The sequence below is a fragment of the Bicyclus anynana genome, chromosome 17 (assembly GCF_947172395.1).
Source record: "Bicyclus anynana chromosome 17, ilBicAnyn1.1, whole genome shotgun sequence".
Taxonomy (NCBI): domain Eukaryota; kingdom Metazoa; phylum Arthropoda; class Insecta; order Lepidoptera; family Nymphalidae; genus Bicyclus; species Bicyclus anynana.
Window position 1 is genome coordinate 13,998,917 of NC_069099.1, and position 23,336 is coordinate 14,022,252.

Sequence of the window (23,336 nt, forward strand, 5' to 3'; positions counted from 1 at the left end):
ATCCGAAAGGTTTAGGTTCGAATCCGGTCCGGAGCATGCACCTCCAACTTTTCAGTTATGTGCATTTTAAGAAATTAAATATCACGTGTCTCAAACGGTGAGGGAAAAACGTCGTGAGGAAACCTGCATACCTGAGAATTTTCTTAATTGTCTGCGTGTGTGAAGTCTGCCGATCCGCATTGGGCCACGTGGTGGACTATTTGGCCAAACCCCTTTCATTTTGAAAGGAGACTCGAGCTCAGAGTGAGCAGTGAATATGGTTTGATAATGAAGTTACACACACATATACATAAAATGTATACACATATACATTTTGCGTAATATATTTTACTAAGTCAAACCCAAGATCCTTGGTGTGTCAAGGCCTTGATGTTTAATTTTTAAATAAGAAAGGATTTTTTAAATGGAATGAGGAATTCGATTTTTCGAAAATTAATTTCCCTGCTTATGAAATACATTTTTTTAATTCTAGCTGTTTTTCAGACTGCATTTACAAAAAATACTTATTTCTAGTAATTTTTTCTGACTGCATTAACAAAAAATATCCTCTTTGCTTCGACTTCGAAATCTTCAAATTGGGTATGTTAAAGTGTTTATCAGATAGCATGGGTACGGTGACAGTCGCCTCTATGACGTTCTTAACACGTACTATTATCGTGAATCGCGGCAAACTATCAAGAGCGAAACGAACTGTCACCCTCACCATCCTACATGAAACGAACCTCTAGCCAATTTTGCAATAATGCTTCGATTTCGAATTCATTTCGTAATACGTAGAGGATGTTTTTATAGGGTTTCGTAGCTTGGATTCGTCGGTTTTCGTAGAGAATAACAAAATTAAAGAATTATTATCTGTTCTATATGTTTATTAGATAGTTTGTTTGTGTTCTTTATGTTCTAACTGAGTTACCCATCTAGTTTTATAGAGCACAGTAAATAAGATGTTAGTGCTAAGTCGTCACACAGCCATTCGTCAGAGGCAGGGGCGCTTAACCCGCGAATCAATCGGGCCGCGGAGGAGTTTGCGCGTCACCTCGCAGCAGGTCGGGGGTCGCGACCTCCGACCCCATTGGGCGACCTTTGCCCCGCCCACCGCCCTACTGAAACGCTGAAACTCATTTAGCTTATTTATCGTTTTGATGTTCCTTCTGGACTGAATCTTTACCTAAGGCCATAGTAATCCCTTCAAGTAGCTACTTCTCAGTGCGTTCAGTTGAAGGTACTTTTTTTCAGTTAAAAGTTAGCCCTTGACTACAATCTCACCTGATGGTAAGTGATGATGCAATTTAAGATGGAAGCGGGCTAACTTTTTAGGAGGAGAATGAAAATCCACACTCCTTTCGGTTTCTACACGGCATCGTACCGGAACGCTAAATCGCTTGGCGGTACGTTTTTGCTGGTAGGGTGGTAACTAGCCACGACCGAAGCCTCCCACCAGACCTGGACCAATTAAGAAATCCTCAATCGGCCCAGCCGGGGATCGAACCCAGAACCTCCGTCTTGTAAATCCACCGCGCATGCCACTGCGCCACAGAGGCTGTCAAAAACCTGTACCTGTTAGCTATATAATGCATGAAAATTACTCCATTGAGGTTTGTATATTAAGAGTTAATAGTATTATCATTATTTACTTTCTTACTTATCTGTCTGTATTCACTGTAGTCTTAACTCCTACAACTTTTCTTATATATTGCGAAAGACTATCATTGTCAGTCTATTTTGAAGGCCTATTACTGTACCTCAGAAAGGGGATATTGATAGAGTCAGTATGCTGCAGGTGCAGGTTTGTGGGCATAGGCTGATAATGTTAAATTCTTAACTAACTATTCATAAACAATCCTGCTGCTGATGAATAAGCTGATGTTGATGATGATGATCGATACTATCGGCTCAACGAGCTCATCGAGGCACAGGGGTGAACCACCATCCACTCCCCAACTCCGGGCTGAGAATGTTAACTCAGAATTCATTAGAACAACGAAAAGCTCGTCCCAGGACTTGGACCTACGACCTCGTGATCCAAAGCCACATAGACCAACACTGGACCAACAAACAGTTGTCTCTGCTGAGCTTAAAAAACCTTAGTAAGTCGCTTTAGTAAGTATTGATGCCTTATAGGTATAGCTGGATTCAAATCAAAAGGCACTAAATTATTCAATTCTTAATCCATCATTCAAGATTATAGTGATGTGAAAACAAACCATCGATAAAAAATTAAAACACGCACTAATTGGCGAAAAGTCCGTTACTAATCGCACAGTAGGCGCAGTGATTGACGCGGCCTGTCGTGACAGCAGCGACAAAAGGCGCATCGAGCGTGACCAACCGTTGACGACTTCTGACCTCGTCAGATTTATGCTTTTCGCACCTGCTTTGCGTTGCTTTATTTAGAAGTTTGCACCATAAGTAGTCGCGAATAAAACGGTATTTGATTTTTACCTAAAGGGTCATTAATTAGTTATCATTAGCCATCTTTCGCTTAGGCCCCCTATCCATGTGTTGTAGGTACCATAGGTGTAATATGTATGTGTTCCTCCTCATGCCCTTATATCCCATGCATGATTTTACATGTTTTTCAGAGAGTTTTCAACCTTTGTTTCTTGATCAACTCTGGTGACCCTTAGACGGAATTCCCTAAGTAATTGCTTAAATAGCTTATAGGCTAATTCAGAATGGTGTTTATGTACCGTACCTACTTAGCTTACCTTCATGAAACTATCGTCACTGCGTACCTAATGCGACTGGGTTATGCGCTGAAGGTGTCATGTCAATCCAGTCTTTTTGATACTAGTAATTTTTGCATATTTAGTTTATGACGCAAGAAGTATTTCGTTGCAAATTTCCCAAGTAAATGAGTTCGGTAGGAAGCGATTGACTAACAAATACAACAGGGTTAGGGTAAGTGTTGGTCGACCCCCCACCAGGTGGACTGACCAAGCGAGTTGCATGTATTCGCTGGATGCAGGCGGCTCGGGATCGTGATGTTTGGAAGTCCCTACAAAAGGCCTAAGTATGTCCTGCAGTAGACTCCCATCAGCTGATATGATGATGCTTATTATAGCTTATTAATTGTATTAGTCGACGCCCCGCGGTTTCATCCATTCCTGTGAGAATACGGTGATAAAATATAGCCTATGACACTCGTGAATAATGTGGCTTTCTAGTAGTAAAAGAATTTACAACATCGATTCAGTAGTAGATACCTCTATAATATTTGTATAAAAACAGATTAAGATTTCTTATGCCAAATCTTACTATTTTACCACAAGTACCTTGATATTCTAATTATTATTTAATAATTAATCAATGTCATTATTACTACAGACTTAGAGATGCGGTTGAGCTTTTTATTCAATTTTGTTATCGATAAATGAGTATAATTTATCGAGTCAAAGGATCATCCTCATCAATTAACATTTGTCTACGATGTCTTCCAGTACCGCACGCGTGTGGGAATGCGTCGCGTGCAACAGGTGCGGCGCGGCGCACGCGAGCCGTGCGTGCAAGAGCAAGTCATCGATACGCATTAATTAATCGACCATCGGTGTGGCATCGATATGATCGCTTTTATTGAACATCACTAACGTGTTGCGCTTGTCTATTCTGTAAGCTTATTGGTAATGGATGATTTACGTTTGGCTATAGGCATGTAGGTCACGGTCCTCGTGGATTGCTATTTTTGTATTTATTGGAGGCGTAGAGGAATATTGATCATGTAAAATATCCGTTGTATATAACAAACTTCAATTATATTATGAACTACCTATCTACTTGACTGATTATTATTATTATCTAACAGAAAAGCTTTATTCATGTAAATAATCATAATAAAATATTTATTGTAATGATTATTGCAGTTATTATTATTAGTTATTGTATGCAAGACAATTTTAATGAAACAACAGTATGCAGAAAGACATCTTTATTCTTCGATACGTCTCATACAGCTTCTTCAAACACACCAACTATACTTACACCGTCTGTACAATTATTGCGAATAAATACATTGCTTCTCTGTTACACGTTTAAGATTTGGCAGGAGATTTCCACTTGCGTGAAAGAGTACAAAAGATACTACGTTTTACAAAATAAAATGGTGCTAAAACGTTTGTTATGTCCATAAATTGTGAATTTATCGATATATCTTTTAGCTATATTTTCGAAATGTTCCATCACTAGTTCTTTTTAATTTAGCTCTGAATCTTGCCAGTGATAATACAGTTTACTAAAAATTACACAATGTATCGATACTTTTTCAAATCTTACATCACTATATTTTTCTAATAATTTATTATTGTTTAAATTAAATTTTAGCTTGCACTATTGCTGTAGAATTTGAAGTATTTTTATAATTTTTGATAAATTATCTATTTCAAACGAAATATGTCAATCGGATTCGGTGTCTTTCATTTTATAATAGTAATCGAGTTATCAAATATAGTTGTACAAACGTATTAGCACCAAGAGGACAAAATAAAAGACTGTTAGCCAAGAGACTAGATCAGTCTTGGTGAAATAATCTTCGTACGAAAAAAAAAACTTAATTTGCCAAGAAAATTATGCAGTACATACACAGCAATTAATTTAATTTAATTTTCTTTAGCAGAAGAAATATAAATATGTAATATATTTTTGAATTAACTACTTTTTTACTTTCTAAGTACAGATGAAGTTACAAATATAAAAAAAAATCAAAATGGTACAATCTGATCGGTTGAGAATCTCGTCCCTAAAGTCTATGACACACATGCGTTGCGGTATCTATAATTTAAGACTGCAGTGAAAATTCCGGCTAAGATCTTTGCGTCCAGTCAACGCAAGCTTGGACGCAAGCTCGGATGCAAGATTTAAGAAATATAAGCTATGGAACGCAACCATTAACGCATGAATGTGCTTTCATCAGAGTAAGATAGTATGTAACACTTTTATTAATGTACAATTAAGCCCCGTATTCATTACGAATATTTCTGTAACAAGTTTCATTAAAGTCCACAATTTGTGCAAGGCTTATTTGATTGAAGAAATTTTAATTTAAAAGCTTAAGTTTTTTAAATAACAATACTGATTTAATTGTAGGTATATCAAATACAGAAAACAAACTGAGTAATTTCGATTGATGTTAATTTTTTTTATATTTTAGGAATATTAAAAAGAAATGTGTTTTTTCCTTTTAGTAAATCAGTAAGATTAAATATTCAATAAACAAATTGCGTAAATTTTCCTAATATTCATAATTATATGTTTCGAAATAATTTTTATTAACTCATCTGTTAGTCTGAAATATTGTGTTTAGAAAACGTTTCGAAATGAATACGTGGCTTAAGTAACTTTCATGATAATGATAATTATTATTTTACAAGAAACACTATAAAAATTATATAAAATGTTTTACACACAAATTAACATTAATATTGCTTAAAAGTTCGTTTAATTCTTTAACTCCATCCTACATACATTAAATGCTTTCTCGGAATTATATAAAATTTGTACATTGTGACAGGTAAAAACAAACCATCGACAGAATATTCTAATAATTTATAGTTATATAAAAGCACCAGTGAGAAATAAATTGAATTTTATATTACAAAATCTGTATGTTACGGTCGAAACGCGCAGTATGTAAAATCGACAATGTCCAGTTACCCAATTAATAATAATTATAGTTAAAAAGCGCTGATAAGGCGTGTGTAAACATTCGCAAACGTAATCCTTTAAAAAGAGCCTACGAGTATATTAACTTTACATTAGTTCCTCTTAGGTACGTTTTATTATTTAACAAATAAGATTTGGTTTATTATGTAAATTATTGCTGGACATACATAAAAAAAAAAAAAAAACATACAGCCGAACGTAGAACCTTTCCTTTTTGGAAGTCGGTTAAAAATGTGGATTAATGAATTATAAATAAAAAGATATGGCTAGTTTTAATAATCAATACTTGGCCCATTAGTTGTTTTTAAGACAGGTCTATTTATACTTTATAAAAAATAGTGTGCCCACACCTTTTAACATCAAAGGTTCCGCTGGAGGTAAGAAGTTATAATTTTAAAAGGTTTGGCTGATTGAAGATTTCTGCAAATTCAAAGTTCGTTATGTTACGAAGTTTAGTATACCCAGGTAATATTTTAACAATTAAGATGTTCTAAGCAGTAGACTATTGCAGGCATTTACGAATTTGTCCATCTTACATACTTTGCCCGCAACAAGAAATAATAGGTAGATATATATTTTTAAATTTTTTTTATTGCATTTGAATAGTCTTCATAAGTGAACGAAAGCTTTTATTTCACGCCATAAACACTCAATAAAAGTTGAAAGCGTGAGCTTTAAATTATATCCGATAGCGTAATTTGTGATAAGATTTCAATTTTATAAAATTCACACAAATAATAAAAACTGTTCAAAACAATTTACCTTTATAAAAATAATAAAAAGAAATGTATTTTATGTACACTTACGAAACTATCTACATTGCACGTTTGATAATAAATGACGTTACGTCAATCCAAGAATGTTCAAATTATGATTTTTCATCAAAACTACACAGTATTTAGATGTAGTGAAATAGTCAAAGTTTTTATTCAAGTTATCAAAACCTGATCGCTACTAAGGTTTCGTGCTTAAGCTACTTTTTACAAAAATTCAATCAATTCCAACACAGAATATTTGTCTAAAGAGAATTTCGTAATTGATTATCGTAGAAAACATGCCTCTGGAACCTTATCATTAAATATACATTTATAATAATTATAATATAATAAAAACATTTTATTTACAATATTAAATATCGTCTATAACCTAAAATATATTACAGAGGAACAAAATAACTTGAACTATGTAACTACGAACCCAAAAAAAAACACCGTAAAGAGTTCTTATTTCATATCCGCTTGGGAACAATAGTCACTTCTAATATTTAGTAGGTTGTCGATCATCATCGACGCTTTAGCACTTTTTTGTGTTTCACTGGCATTAGTTGAATCGAAGACTTCTTGCTCTGTCGTTTTCGGAGGGTAGAACGCTGATATCGGGTCAAACGACGGACAAGGGTCGGCTCTCTCGCTGTCTCTGCTCCGCGATCCGAAGTAATCGTCCCCCGTCGTCTCAGTCTCCTGGAATTCGCTCGATGACGTCACAGCGTCTTCGGGGGCCTCGTGGTACCTCTGGAAGTCGAATCGCTGGCTTGGCAGATACGGCGGGAAGCCGTAAGGCGTGGATCAGGCCGCCGCAAGCTGTCTCCACATCGTATGTCACATGGTCGCCATGTACGGCCACGAGAACGAGCTCCCCGATAACAGCATGTCTCTTATCAATGTTTCGATCGGCGTCTTCCCCACCAGCCTGACGAAGAACAGCTGCTCTATGACTTGGGAGCTGACCGTTCGTAATGAGGGTAGTCGTAGAAGAAGTTTGCCGAACCGCGTCTGCTGATTGGGATACTGACTCCGGCAGTATTCCTCGAGAGCGCACTGTGACTTCTCCTGTAAATTGTCTATGTGCTGGACGTCTGATAACCCGCAGGCATCTGTAAAGAAAAAAAATAAAATTAACACAATTGATATTTATTGTTATAAGCTATAACGTAGAAGAGCTTTTGGAATCTAAAGAAACTCTTAATACTGCATCTAAAAACATTTAAAAGTTGGTATCGGAAGAATTTAAATCTAGCGTAAATGTAGGGAAAAACAAAATGCAATAGGCATTTAAAATGGGATCAAAAGGGCCCAAAAAGAAACATTCAGAAATTACCCAACGTTGAACGTAATCATTTTTATGTTTATGCAAATACAAACGACGTCATCCAAACAAAACGGCACGGCAGGTAGATAATAGAAATGTTTTCGCTACATTAACTACGGCTTAGGTAGCTTTGTTTCGCAATGTTGAAGTTATAAAAATAATAAGACGGGGTTTCGTCAAGTAATAAAATGTGCGTCAAGCATTGTAAAAGCTGGCTGATGACCAATTAGCACCCGAGTGCCAAATAATTGGCCCAATAACACATTGGCTTGCGGTAACACTTGTCAAGTTTCCACAGAAGGTGGTATATTGTTTGATGAGTTAGTTAAGTATCTATTTAGTGACGTTTTGAAATCATGGTTTCAGGTTTGATTGCTCCACTTGAAGAGAAACATTTGAAAGAGTTTAGTAACATAAGATTGTAAACAATGATTAAATCATAGGTATAAGTAAACCCACAAAACAGACCGCGCTAAAAGCTAACGCATGAACCTATAGATTTCAAAAATGGACAAACTTTAATTCACATTATTGCGAACATTTAAAACGGAACCTTTAGGGGATGTTTTACTCGATGTTTTTTTTTACGACGAATTAAAATAATTTTACAATTAAGACTGATGGAAAGCATTAATGCGGTCTAAGTTGGAACGCGCTACCTTGAAGATGCCTATTCACTCTTACTTTGAAGGTGTTGTCAGGAAACACAAACGCTGGAAGGGCAAATGTTTTCTGTGAGAATTATTATGAATGTGGATGCAATCGTTTCGTATGAGTTGCCTGGATATCCACTACGTAAGGAACAAGGTGGTGAAGTTCCTGCGCACGCTCATAAAATATATCCGGTAAAACGATTTTAAATTTGTATCACAGTTGTTTTAACTTCAGTTAATACAATTGTGTAATAATTAATTACGTTGCTTGTGCATTATATGCACAAGCAACGTAATTTGTAGTTCTTCGGATGACCTCTGTCACAAACATTCAATATTTTGCAATATCTAGGCGAGTAATATCATAATTGTGTTATAATCCCCACAAATGGATGTACAAGCACGCCTCTCTCACAAGCCACAGTTCCTTCCGGCGCGCATCTGCTATCGTAATGACCGTTTTGTTTACCGCGCCATTTCTTCACAGAATAACAATAAAAAGTATTAATGTTGCCATCCGCAGCGTCGTGTATTGGGGCCCTAATCGCATTACGGCGGCCTGCGACCGTTCACGGGCTATTATGTTTATACGTTTTTATTTTTGGGGTTGCCAAACGGAAAGGATTAATATTTTGTGCAATGTCTCGCGAAGATATCTTTCTTTCTTTCTGTTCTGCAATTTATCGCGATTAATGATAGTTGTTGGACGATTTTTGGAATGTGTATTTGGAATATGATCTTTGATGAGAGTTCAAAGTTGTATAGTTACAACAAAGAATTGTTAATTAGGCAAAATCCTATTTAACATAATAAAATTATAAAGTATATTTTAGTCGATAGGTACTTCGTGAGATGAAAATACTGATTTAGATTTAGTTTTATTTCTGGAGTTGATATTATGCAATGTCTTGAGTCTTGAGATATCTTTCTTTCAGTGTTGTTCTGCAATTTGTGATAGTTGAAATTTTTGGAAGTGTGTATTAGGGATTTACTCTTTCAACGATTCATGGTTAGTTATTAATAATTGAGTTTTGTACAACATTTAAAAGTTCAATGTCCAAGTACGCACTACGTCTGTAGGTACATCTGTAAGACAAGACAATGATGTGCAGAGATAAATATCCAATTAGTTTAACAGCTATTAATGACAACAAGTTTGAACAAAGCCTAAATTTTGGCAGGCATCTTTGATCGTGAATTTCTTCATTTTGCGGATTTTCTTTAATAATTTTTTGTAAGTTATTTCTCTTATTTTAAAAATAAACAGCTAACTCAATTGCAAACGTAACCTATTCTTCAATCATAAATTTGATGATAAAAATAGCTATTAAGCGACTGTACTGTCTTTCTGTTTTATTGTTTATTTCTTATGTGGGGTACAAATACTTAGCATATTCGTTAATAAATTACGAATTTACTTACTAAATTTGATCATTCTTTATTTAATATAATTGCAATAACGAATTAAAAACTAATGGATACTGTCTGTTTGAATTATAAGTGCAGTAAAATTTAAACTATTAAGCTTAAAACGTAAACAAAACTTAATGTAATTCCAAAGACATGAAATATTTATGATTTATTGCAATCCAATGCAATTTTTATTATTGCATTACTACTTAATATTATTATTTTTTGAAAATGTGCATAAATATTTGCTTTAAATATTATATCACCGCTATTTTCTATTCTCGGCTAATTGAGTAAGGCATCTATTAATTTTATTTATTACCCAGCAGTCAAGATTTTCTTACGTGCCATTAATGGCACAAAATATGACCAGTAGTCATTGAGTGACTATATTCTTGACCCACTTATGCTAATAGCCTAATAGCCATAATAATGGCTGAAGTTATTTCAATTTAAACATTTACAAGACGTGTCAGCGTAATAAAGTGACCACTTAAAAAAATTGTGACCGGCATCGTGCGTGAGGTGGTAATTAAAAATTAACCTACTTGTGTGTGAGTACTGAGGAGATACTAGAGTAATGGATAGTTCTTACTGCAGCGGTTAAAACCAACTTTTTATGTTACTAAATTTTTATTACTTATTTAATAGTAGTAGTATTATTCCTCTTTCGCCTCGTATTAATCAAAAACAAATGTTCTAGGGGTAAACGATAGAAGTACCTATATACGGATGAAATTTGAAATCTTTCAGATCTGAATCCGACCATTATTGAGGTTCTTTGGCAAATACTAAGTCTAAAAGAGCTAGTTGAATTTATTATAACAGCGTATTTAATGGAAAATTTAAATGTAGAATGCACTGCAAGGCACAATATTTTAAACTTAGACTTCGCTGCACTTTATAAAGTTTTGAACTTATACGCACGCGTGAAATTTCGAACTTCGAACACGGTCCACGCTGATAAAATTTTGAACTTCGAACACGGTACGCGCTTACAAAATTTTGAACTTCGAACACGGTCTACGCTTATACCTAAAATCTTAAACTTCGAATACGGTGCACGCTTATAAAATTTTGAACTTCGAACACGGTCTACGCTTACATTTGAACTTGGATTAAAACGCGCAGGTATAAAATTTTGAATTTCGGACACAGTTCACGTATAAGTATTAAATTTAGACTCTTCTTTAAAAAAATGGCATGGAGAAGATTTTAAATGGGTTTTAAATTATGAGCTCTAGAGTTTCATACGCAGATCGAGTTGGATATTTAATTTCCCTTAAATTCGTCGTAACATTTGATAGTCTTGATACGGAGAGCAATTGACGTATTACGTGTTCCATCTGAGCCAGCTGCCGGACAATTAGTGCAAGTGAGCGCAATTGCTTGTGTCACCGCGTCACGGAGGCGTGTTCGAGCAATGAGGATTGATAGATGTTTTAGAAGTAGGTCGGTGGGGATGATGTATCTAGGTATTGTTTTGGGGACTGTGAGATTTAAATTAAGATGATGACTGTGTCATTGGTCCAGCGGTTAGCCTATGTTAGGATCACGAGGTCCTGGGTTCAATGGCGATATGAGATACCACATATTACAGCAATGGCGTGCACAGGGTTTTTAACAAGGGTATGCATTACTTGAGCAAATTATACTTCTTTAATACAGGGTTCGTAATGAGTTCTTAGGGTAAGCAGGGCATTCTTGCATCAATGGTGTGCACGCCTCTGTATTACAGATGTTAGATATACTGTGTTGTTCTATCGTCTAAGACGTTTTCAGTAAAATCTCTTAGCCCGGAGTTGGGAAGCCGCTACGTACGAGAGTACGTACGTAAAGCCGTCGGTACCGATAATTGTTATCTTTAACATCTGATAGTGGATTTCTATTCCTAAGTCCGTAAATTCACATTGGATCAGCGTGGTGGGTTAAGCTTCATATTTCCTCTCCTACAAGGAGGGATGATTGGCCCTGTAGTAGGCCATAATAGGCTAATAAACATTTTTGTTAAAGGACTAATTATCACTTGAATTGAATTGAATTAATGTTCATCGCAATAAAAGAGACAGCGATATATATCGTCTGAATTTGAATTAGATTGTAAACTGCATACTTAGCATTATGAGATCTTAGTTTATAGTTTTTTTTCTAAATATTTCTTTTAAATATTACCAATATTCCCATTCCCCTCCAACTAGTCGGGAAATACTGTATTAGGAGTGGGAACGACAATAGACCAACGGGGCGAGAATCGAACCACCACCCCTCAGTGATGAGTCCAACCGCTCTTACCGTTGAGCTATTGAGGCTCTTATAGTTATCTCGTCTGAATAAAAAAGGTTCCCAAAATATCCTCACAGTGCATATCCATCGGATGATGTGATCATGTGACAATGAACTAGGCAAGATATTAAACACCACACCTGGTGTAAAAACACAAGGAGAATTAATATCCTGCCATAAATATCAAATATAATATGAGGTAATTTCTAATACAATCCAATCAGTATCATGTACATTGTAACACAAATAAAATAGTATAATTTAGATAGCAGTTAAATCGTACCCGAGTAACATGGCAGCACTGAACACACAATTACTCCGATTCATTAAGCCCATCTTATTCTTTGATGGCCATTCAGACCGGGGTCGTATCAATTAAACTATATTACATTGTTACAGGCCGGCGCAGGGTTAATTACTATTGGGCGATCTCAACGTGATCTTGGACCAAAGATCAGCCGAGATATTTGTTGGGCACCTTTCGATTTCAGCGGTTTAGGGTTAACGATCAGTGGCAATGATCACCTCCCTGAGTTATTCGTACTTTTGAATGATACAAATCATTACATAAGTGAATAATTTGTTCTTTAGTATATTATTAATCATCTCAAATACCTCGTTATTAGCCTATGTGGCTGGGGTTTTTGGTTTCTTTTGGTTTGGTTTGGTTTTGTGGGTTTGGTGTAGATATTGGATGCACATGGTTCAAATTCAGGGTCGAACTATGAAGTATTGAGATTTTCTTTCTTCTAAGATTTTTTTTAAATTTCAATTTGTTTTTTATTGCACACAATATAAAACAAATTGAAAATTAAAAAAGAAAATTAAAGTATTTCTTCTTCTTCTTCCCTTTCCTATAAAGAGGGAGGTCAGCAGGGCAGGCCTTAACTTTGAATAACTATAGTGGATATACACGAAAATTACCATGTAGCTGTTGTTAATGATTTTCAGTCACGTAATTTTGTATTTAATATTAATTACTAACCTGTGTATTTGACATTGTGATTTTCGTTAACAACGGGCTTTACAGAATGAGAAGGTTTTTATTGATTTGATCTTATTATTTGCAGATTCACTTCTTACAGGAAAGAGCTTTTTAAAACATAAGTACCTAATCTGTTACTATGCCCAATGTCATTCAAATATTTCAGGCTGACTAACTATCAAATCAAATAAAAATTCATTTATTTGAAGTAGGCTTAGTTTACAAGCACTTTTGAAACGTCAAGGTTGACTATTTGTAAAGACCATCCATACAAAACACGGACTACGCTGCACGTTTATAACGTTCTGATTTTATACGCAGACGCTTGTAAAATTTTGAACTTCGAACATGGTCCACGCAAAATTTTGAACTTCGAACACGGTCCACGCAAAATTTTGAACTTCGAACACGGTCCACGCTTACACGACTACATAAATTGGAATTAACATGCGTTATTTCCAAGGAACTGTAAAGAAAAATGAATCGAGTGTACCGTATAATGAGTCAGTGAATCAGGGGCCGCTCCAGCGTTTAGTGGCTCAAATAGTATTGATGGTGGTGTCAACAGATCTGACCCGCTGAATCAGTGCCGGCTGCCATAGCTCGCGCCGGCGCCGACCAGGCGGGGTAGAGCTATTGGTAGCTTTTATTATTTTGTTTTAATCATTGACCTCTTATACTAAAAGGACGCATGTAGAAAATTGCACTTAAATTCGGCCAATTTTGCTTTGACTGTTTTAAAATTATTGGTAAAGAAAATGATACCTAAATTTAAATATACACAGTCCAATATTCAATAAAATCCCAAATTTAGATAGCTGACGGTAGCTGAGATTCTTGATGAGTACAGTTTTGCACTAGATGTGGATTACACTTTATGTGTAGCTTTAGAAACTATCCATAAAGTGAAGCAATACCTTTCCTACTATTTATTACTATTATTTTATTACTGAAAATTCATTAAAAAAATTAATTTAGGTTAGTGCCTCGAATCTTGGACATTATTTGTAGCCGTCAAACTTAACCATTTGACAATTAAGGCCACGGCATATCGATACATTACACATAAGAAGTTCAATCAAAACCAATAAAATCGATTAATTTAAATTGTGAACGCATGACGTTAACCGATACACTATATGTAAAGGGTGATTGCGTTAGTTCAGCCCGCATTCGTTCACTCGCTCGTTCATTCGATCGTACGTTCGCGCCATATTTATCGTTTATAAAAAATAATATAATTGCCGCTTATTAAACTCGGCATGCGGGTGTTAATAGTGTATTTCGTGTTTTTGATAAAAAGGGGTTTAATTTCATTCTATTTAATTTTTTTTTGGTCTATTAAACTGGGGTACATTTTTGATTATATCATAGGTATCGTTTTATGACGTTTTCTATGGTATAGTGGTTATATTGCGTGAGAGTTCTGGTTTCTACTCCCGAACTTCTTCATTTTAATGTTCATTAGCAGACGTTTTAGCTTTTTACGTATGAAATATATTTTATGTATTTGTATGTATGAAATAGGCTCTAGATACCCTATACTTGATATAATAAATATCATCTGATATTTTTAAAGATATAACCAGTAGCGTGCACAATATTTTTAAGTAGGGTAAGCACTATATGTTTACGAGTTGTACGAAATGGTAAATATCTTCAATTATTTGATTCGTAATGTGTCTGGATGTGACCTGAGGTGGAACGTCCTTGCTTTATAAATGTCCATTTATTCATGTCTAAAAGATGCCAGGTTGTAGGAGGAACTGTACTTATTCGTTTTGTTTAATTGTACGTAAATTTTTCCACAGACTTCATTAATGAATCAGTTGGTTTTAAAAATCTTCCTTTTGAATAGATTTATCTAAACTTTTTGTCACTATACACCTATTACTCGATTGTATGCGACTTATTTCGGCACCTACTTAAAATAGCATTTTTCTATCTCTCGGAAATAGTTTTTTTTCTGAAAGAAAATTACAATGTCTTTTTATATCCCAGTAGGTATGTAAAATGGGTATGCATGGTGAAACAGTTGAAGCTTGAAAGCGTAATAAACAAACAAATTCACATTCTCATATATAATACATATGGATACAAGAAAAAAGTATCTAGACATTATTATTTAATCTGCTTATAGTATCTCTGATATTATCTGTTCTCGTTCAAAAGCCCGCAAAGCTTTGATATCGAGTAACTTATAAATATTGTTATTAGATGTAAGCTCCCTGTTTCGAGATAGAATACGAATTTGAATTTGGTTTGAATGTGGAACGTTTGTCGCAGAAGACCACAGATTATAAATCAATGATAACATCATAGACAACAGATAACAAATAGACGAATGGCGGGGCAACAATGGCGGAGTTTTCGTGTCGTAGGCGTAGTGGGTAGGTACGCAGATGTTTGCAGATCATCTTAGACGAAGAATAAGCATTGGGTTTGTATTAACGAACAATGGTCTATGGACATAATGGCTCCTTTCGACCGAATCTTATTATAACTGACGCGTACACGAGTATCGGCAAATAAAATCGATTGATACAGGATGTTTTAAGTTTGCGAACGTAATCATTCATTCGTTTAAGAACTTGAAATTAATGATAGACAGTTTGTTGTCTTTTAATGACTTTGCCACTGAACCGATTATTATAACAGAATTAGGCACATTATTTTAGAGATTACATCTTGGATACAGACATAGTTTTTTTATTCCAGAACCGAAGAGTCCCGGGTCTACAAAAAAATAAATTCACCTTCATAATATAAATACCTCAGATTGAGACCAATTATTATTATTGTTTGCAAATGCAAACTATAAATAAAAATTCTGTATGTTACGTCTTATTGATATTGCTAATGTAGTTTTTATTAAAACCTTTTGTTACTCTACCATTTAAATTGCCTCAGAAAAATCTATTTTCTTGGTAAAATATGGAAATAATACATAGGTAATATAATTAGATAAGTTAAACGATAAGTAGACAAATCCAACTAGTATATCACAATTATAACACCATTAAGCATAAACAATAACAATAACATGTTAGTCAAACAAAAGCTTATAATAACATCTACCTAACTGATAAAGAGCAATATCCTGTATAAAGACAATGAGAAACGCAAAACACCCTGTATAGCGAATTCAACAATGGCGCCTTTACAATCGTAAAATAATCAGCTAAGGAGATCGGAAATGGCGGAACAAATTTAGCCGCGACAATGCCCCCGGTGTTCGACCGAGATTCGAATCTGCGACACTTCGCTATCGAGATTTGAGGTGTTTATTTACGTTTATAATTGAGGCCTGTAGGAGGTTTTGTCGACGCTTATTTACACTTTAAATATATGTTTTCCCATCAATCATCATCATTAAAAGCCGATGGACGTCCACTGCTGGACATAGGCCTCTTGCATGGACTTCCAAACCAAACGGTCTCGAGACGCCAGCATCCATATATTCATCCATTTATTCCATCCATTGACATATAGACTACCTTTTAACCCGGAAAAAACATCGTTCCAACGTAAAAACTGTTTATTACAATTATTTTGAGAATGAAACCACAATATTGAATTGCCCGACCCAGTACTCGAACTCAGAACCTTATTGGACCGATGGGGTAGTTGCATTAAAAACATTGAATTTTAACAAGAAAAATTCAATGTAACGGTGACAACATTGAAAAATAATAAATCCCGTAGTATCCTACAAAGAATCAATAGACACAAATTGAAAGCCATAAACACGTGTACGAAAAAAATTAAAAAAAAAATCAACGTTTATTGCATTAAACGACACAATTTGACATTTCAGAAATTATTTATTATCTACGAAAAGAATAAGGTCGAAAATGACATTGACATTTGACAGTTGCGCGGAACGCATCAAGTCTTAATGGCGCGAAATAGCATTAAATGGCGCGAATGGAAAAAATGGTGGCATTGGTATTGTGTAGCGAAATTTTTAAATAAACACCTTTTGAGTGGGCGGGCGAGAGAATATTTGTAAATAGCTTTTGTTGTTGTTGTTATAAAGGTTTTTTTTTACAGATGCGGGTCTTTTTGGTCGCCAGCGGCACTGACACGTGCCTTTGAGTTTTGATGTGAATACAAAGCTGTACAGTGTTACGACCTTTGCCTTTAAAAAAATGTAAAACTTAACAACATTGTAATTTTAATTATTTTATTATACAGTGAATTATTTTGCTCTTATGCTCGAAAGACCGACTAATCCGTAGAACAGATTTTAAAAAACCCTCTACCTTGCACTCCAAAACCTCATAAGATTTTTAATTGAGAACCTCCTCCTTTTTGAAGTCGGTCAAAAAAATAGAGTGCTCTTCAAAGCCTGCAGGGGGGATATTACAGACTTTATAAAAATTTCTCTCATTTATTTATTTGTCCTTTTTTAATTTTTAACAATGTTCATAATAATAAAAATATAATACTAAACACTAGGTCTTAAAAATTCTCTTTCTTGCTGCCGGACATTTAAGTGCCCAAGCAATCGGCGATCAGTGCTCCAGAGTGAGGAACCTCTTCACAATACGTGCCGTCTCAAGAATCACTGCCTGTATTGTTATTATAACGCCTGGCTATCGGGATTTGAAAATAGAGAAGATTATTCGAATTTGGAAGCAAAATTAGGGCAGTGTACACACACGACGTCCCGAGACTGTTTGATTGAATCATTGACATTGACGCGATGACACCGTTCTATGACTTTATGACCCAGTATATTTTACTGCACCGAAATTTGCAATTAGACAAATGAAACCACCTTTCAAAAACCACCATGGCTTTATAATTCATCCCATAATTGTCTGTGTACCTTAATATACATAGGATAACAAACTTTAAGTCTTCAAAATTGAGGCATGCTATCGCAGGTTCTTGTTCTACGAGGAATCGAAAGGGAAATTGAATGAAAAGGCGCGAAAGCTGTAAAGATGCGTCCACACAATGCAAGCGTTATCTCGATCTGCGACATAAACTACGCGGCGGGTGGCGACAGGTACTTTATGGCGTAACAGAAATACTTTCACGCTACCGGTATTTAAGTACTTTGGTAGTTAATTATTTCATTATTGTCTGTCTGTGGTTGTAGGTTATAAATGATAAAGACTTTCGATTTAGAAAAGTTATTAAATCATTATCATAAGTGTCTGGTAGATTTCATCAATGAAATTTAATTTGGCGTATAATAAAAAGCTAAATACGATTGCAAGAAATTAAATAATGCAATACATTTAAAATGTATGTCTATACTAATATTATAAAGCTGAAGAGTTTGTTTGTTTGTTTGATTGAACGCGCTAATCTCAGGAACTACTGGTCCGATTTGAAATTTTCTTTTTGTGCATATTTGTAATAATATAGGCTATATATTATTCCCGTATTCCTACGGGAACGGGAACCACACGGATGAAACTGCGCGGTGTCAACTTGTCAGTATGTAAGATATCAAGAAATAAGTACTTTAAAAACGTTTAAAACTTACTTTATCGGGGTATTACAGTTTTTAACAAATCAAAAAATAAATATTTTAATGATAAAATGTTTTGTGGTTTAAATATTATCGTGTTTTTATTAAAACAATGGAATAATTTTGTTATATAATTCATAAAAATATTTTTTAATTACATAACAAACTTTACCAAACGAGATAATGCCGGCCCCATATTGTTTGTCCAGCACATTCATAAACACATCTCATCTCACAACAACAATACAGCACAAAACGCCTTACAAACTCGGCAACTGGGTCACAGTGTCACAAAAGCAATGTCAGTCGGTGTCAGACGATGTCACGGGTGTCAGCAGTGGGTAACAATAGGTCCGAGTTCAGGTCGCTCGTCGCGACAGTTCAATCGTATCTGATAGGAAAGTGTCATGTGTGAACTAAGCTTTATGATAGTTGGTTTAAATTTCGAATGTTACGTTCCTATTTCGAATTTACACTCACTCTTTTTTATACCTTTATAGGGATGTTTTATTCTGTTTCGTGACTAGAAATACAGATAAACAAAAAAGGATTCAACATATTTTTTCGTAAATTTTCTATCTATTCAGGCATATTCACTAACTTAAAGTAGTACTTTAGTGCATATATAAAAAAAATCACACACTAGCTATTTGAAAATGGTTCACGTGATTTTGACTATTAATTTATTATTAACTAACTAACTAATCAAAACTACTTACCTGTGTGCTTGTGATTTTCGTTACGCTTTACAGCTTTACGGAATAGAAAAAATGCAGTTATGACTTGATGATAAATATATTAGGTGGCTAATACACTAATGTTAGTGAATAGGCCAGCTGGTCCTGTAGAAACTTTCCAGTTACTGGTTTTGCTAACTTAAACCTGCTGCCGTATGCGCCAGAGAAAGGGAAGCCAGACTGAATGGCGCCGTAACGCGTTACGTTACGAAGCGATTTATTCTCACGTAAAAAGTTATTACTTGAAAAAAAATCTTAGATAAGTAGATACTAGATAGCTATAGTAACAAGTTATGCTCCAATAAAATAATCTATCTATTTAATTGAACGTGAAATATCTTTTATAATAACATAATATACAACGTACTGATTATCGCTTGCGGCGAAATAATCTTGAAACTTTATTTCCTTTCAGCCTTTAAACAACACGACTAATCGGAAACTTCACACGGAGGATACAAAACACAAGATAATCGGCACATAAGGCGGCGACTCGTGGTATCGAAATCTCATAAACCATTGAGTGCTTTTACAACCAACGACATTATAGACGATACGACGATACGATAGATCATAGTTTTAGGTATAAACACGACTAATCGGAAACTTCACACGGACGATTCAAAACATAAGATATCGGCAATGGTGAATTTAATTAATAGATAAGTTTTGGAACTGTCATAAAAAGTTAAGCCGCAAAAGCTTTCTACTTCCTTGGTTTGTCTATCTTTTAATAATAGCTTGCTTGCTTCTACAAGAATCGTTATGTGTAATAAAGTTCACTCTGATTTTCAATTTAGGCGGTCGCTATTATAAATGTAATTAAAATTGTTTTATTTATTTATTTATTATTCTACTTATTACTATAACTACTAATACCTATTAAAAAATGAAACCTAACCATAATGCATCAATGCATCATCTTTCAATCATACCAACGACATATCGTATCGTATCATTGACATGTCGTGTCGCATATAAAATAAATTCACATCCGCGTCTTACTCTTAACTTGGTCTTAAAGCAAACTATCGCAGACCATCCTTTAGTTTCGTTAGGTGTGACTTTGTACTAACGTACCTTACAGTTAATTTATTTATTTTGTCTTTAATCTTATGTCTTTCGGCATAAAGTTGATATTGCAATAACCGTTGTAAACAGGATAGTTAGAGGACCTATATTATCTGTGATAGTACTAATGACATCGTAAAGTTAACGCAAGTCTTTTGCTAAAATGAGATAGAAAGAAGGTGATATAAGGCGGAAGAATTAGTTAGCACGTAACGATGGAGTAAATCACCTGTTTGTAGTCTTGTAGCATGAACGTAGGGTAAAATTTAAGATCTTATACCAAAGGATTTATCATGAGAAAGCTGTTCGTTAGGTGCTAAGAAAGTTTATTTATTTACGGAAAAAAATATAGCTCTTTGACTATAAGCTGTCAGTAATTAGGTACCTACGTAGTTCCTGAATTATTTCTCTCCTATTGTATAAACAGACACACTTAAAAGACTTCAAAGAAGATTGTTTTGATTGTTTAATAAAATAACTATAAATATTTCGTAATGTCAATTAAATCATACACTTCATATTCTAATGCTGATGTCCTTAAGTTTTCCTAAACCGAAGGTTGCCTGGAAGAAATCGCTACTTAGCGATAAGGCCGCCTTTTGTATGCTGATATCTTCTTAATGTGTTTTTATTTCACTTGTATTTGTCTTTGTGGTGTGCAAATAAAGAATATCTATCTTTCTATCTTTTCTAAACAATATTATTTTATGTACCATTTGATTTGGCGATACGACTTTTTTATTTAGCCTTTAAAAAGAAAAATGCACACACAATCTAGCTTTCCCATTAAACAAAAAAGTGAGCAAAATTACAATTTCCTCGAACTATTGTACGTGCACCAATTTTATCTCAGTCGAAACATGAAAAGCGTAACTTCCCGCCCTAGTGTTTTAATCGCACTATCATGTGAGCAATAACTACAAATATTTCGTAATGTCAATTAAATCTATACCGCTGTATTAACACTTCATAATATGCTATACAATATTATTTTATGACTTTTTTATTTAGTTTTTAAAAAGAAAAACGCACAAACAATCTAGCTTTCCCATTAAACGTTACAAAAAAGTGAGCAAAATTACAATTTCCTCAAACTATTGTACGTGCACCAATTTTATCTCAGTCGAAACATGAAAAGAGTAACTTCCCGCCCTAGTGTTTTAATCGCACTATCATGTGTGCCTCGAGCGCGTTTTTTGATGAATGAACACATCACGCGGCGAAGCACTGAGTGATGTACATACAAAGATCTTTGCACTTTGACATTTAGCGATTTAATCACGTACGAGGGCTCTGTAGAGGGCGGTAGTGTCGTTCAGCTAACGCTTGACACCGATGATACCTCTTGACAAAGTCACTTCGGCGGATATCGGGGCGTCGATTACTGTCACGTGGTTTGCGAACGATGTTCTTATAAAGGTTTTAGAACGCGGCAATGGGAGTATGGATGACCTTTTTTGCGGTCGACGCGGGTTACAAAAGATAATTTTTAAACGATTTTTTTAATTAGGTAATTTAATTTTTAAAAACAATATATATTTGGTTTTTAATTTGGGTTTGGTATGTGATGTGATACACAAACGAAAATTTAGAGAGTTAAAGTCTACGATAATTTTCCGAAACATAAACTTAGATACAAACTAGTGGAGTGGACAATAGTTTTCGAACGGGGATCAAACACAGGAAAAACCTCCCGGTGCTAAGTCCAGCCTCTTCACCGCAGAGCTAATTAGATATAATATTGTGATTATAAACATTAAATTTAATTTAGTATAAGTGAAATTCATTCGTTTCCCAAGCAAAGAACGTTATAAGACGGCTGTAAGCTTATAAAATTAAATATACGAAGCGCTTAGAGTTATAAAGGCGCTATAAAGGTTTATTTATTTCCATTACTGTCACCGCCGGCAATAACAGCTCGACATCTGATACTGGTAGTGAAGTAAGGTCTGGTAAGAAAATTGGACACTTTATAAATAGTCGTAAATATTCCTCTATAGCTCAATGGTTAAAAGGTTTCATTCAAAATAAAATTGCTATTAACCTATGATCATCATGTTATGAAGGCTAAACTTTCTAACTCTGGGCAAAAATTTTAATTGAAAATTTCTTAGAAGAAAGAAAAACTCGATCACACGATCCAGGATTTGAACCCAAGGCCTCGTAATCCGAAAACACATACGCTAACCATTGGATCAACGCGGCAGTTTGCTCAGTCAGTGGCGTGCACAAAGCTTATAACTAGTAGACACGGCACACAGATTTTATACAAAATGGAAAATTCCTTCTCCAGGTTCCACAGAAGAACCAAAATCACCGACATAGCTCAACGAGTCGCAAAGCAGAAGTGGCAATGGGCGGGGCATAGTTCGAAGAGCCGATGACCGTTAGGGTCCCAAGGTGCTGGAATGGCGACCCCGCACTACAAAGCGCAGCGTTGGTCGACCCCCTACCAGGTGGACTGACGACATTAAACGAGTCGCAGGGATTCGTTGGATGCAGGCGGCTCAGGATCATGATATTTGGAAGTCCCTACAAAAGGCCCATGTCCTGCAGTGGACGTCCATCGGCTGATATGATGATCATGATGAGTTATGGGGGTAGACAGTACATATTTGCATCTATGAAGTGCAAGCTACTGTTCATAGTGCAGCTGGACATTATTTATTCCCGAAGCGCACAGTTGCCGGTAGGTGTATGTATACTACGTATAGTTTTGGGTGAATGCGACAGTACATGGAACGGGAGGACGCCAGTTCGAGTTTGAAACTAATACTTTCTCTAGGGCTGACAAAAAGGGAAATTAAATTTAATGTCATTAAATTTCATAGTCAGTATTGTCATAATAACTACCTCTTGGTTCAGTGGTAGCCTATGTGGTTTTGGATTTGAGTCCTGGATCGAGCTAGGTAACTAGTTTTTCTTTTTTCTAAAAATTTTTCAGTAATAATAGCCCGAAGTTGAAACCT

General features: G+C 35.2%; 1 protein-coding gene across 1 annotated transcript in view; it reads right to left on the minus strand.

Moving 5' to 3' along the window:
• Positions 1-3,907: 3,907 nt before the first annotated feature.
• Positions 3,908-23,336, minus strand: part of LOC112048597 (steroid receptor seven-up, isoforms B/C) — a gene marked incomplete at its 5' end in the record, with an annotated part of 125,482 nt that continues 106,053 nt past the window's right edge. Inside the window, one exon of the mRNA XM_024086204.2 lies at positions 3,908-7,525. Within this exon, the coding sequence (XP_023941972.1) occupies positions 7,251-7,525 (275 nt within the window). The remainder of the gene's footprint in view (positions 7,526-23,336) is intronic.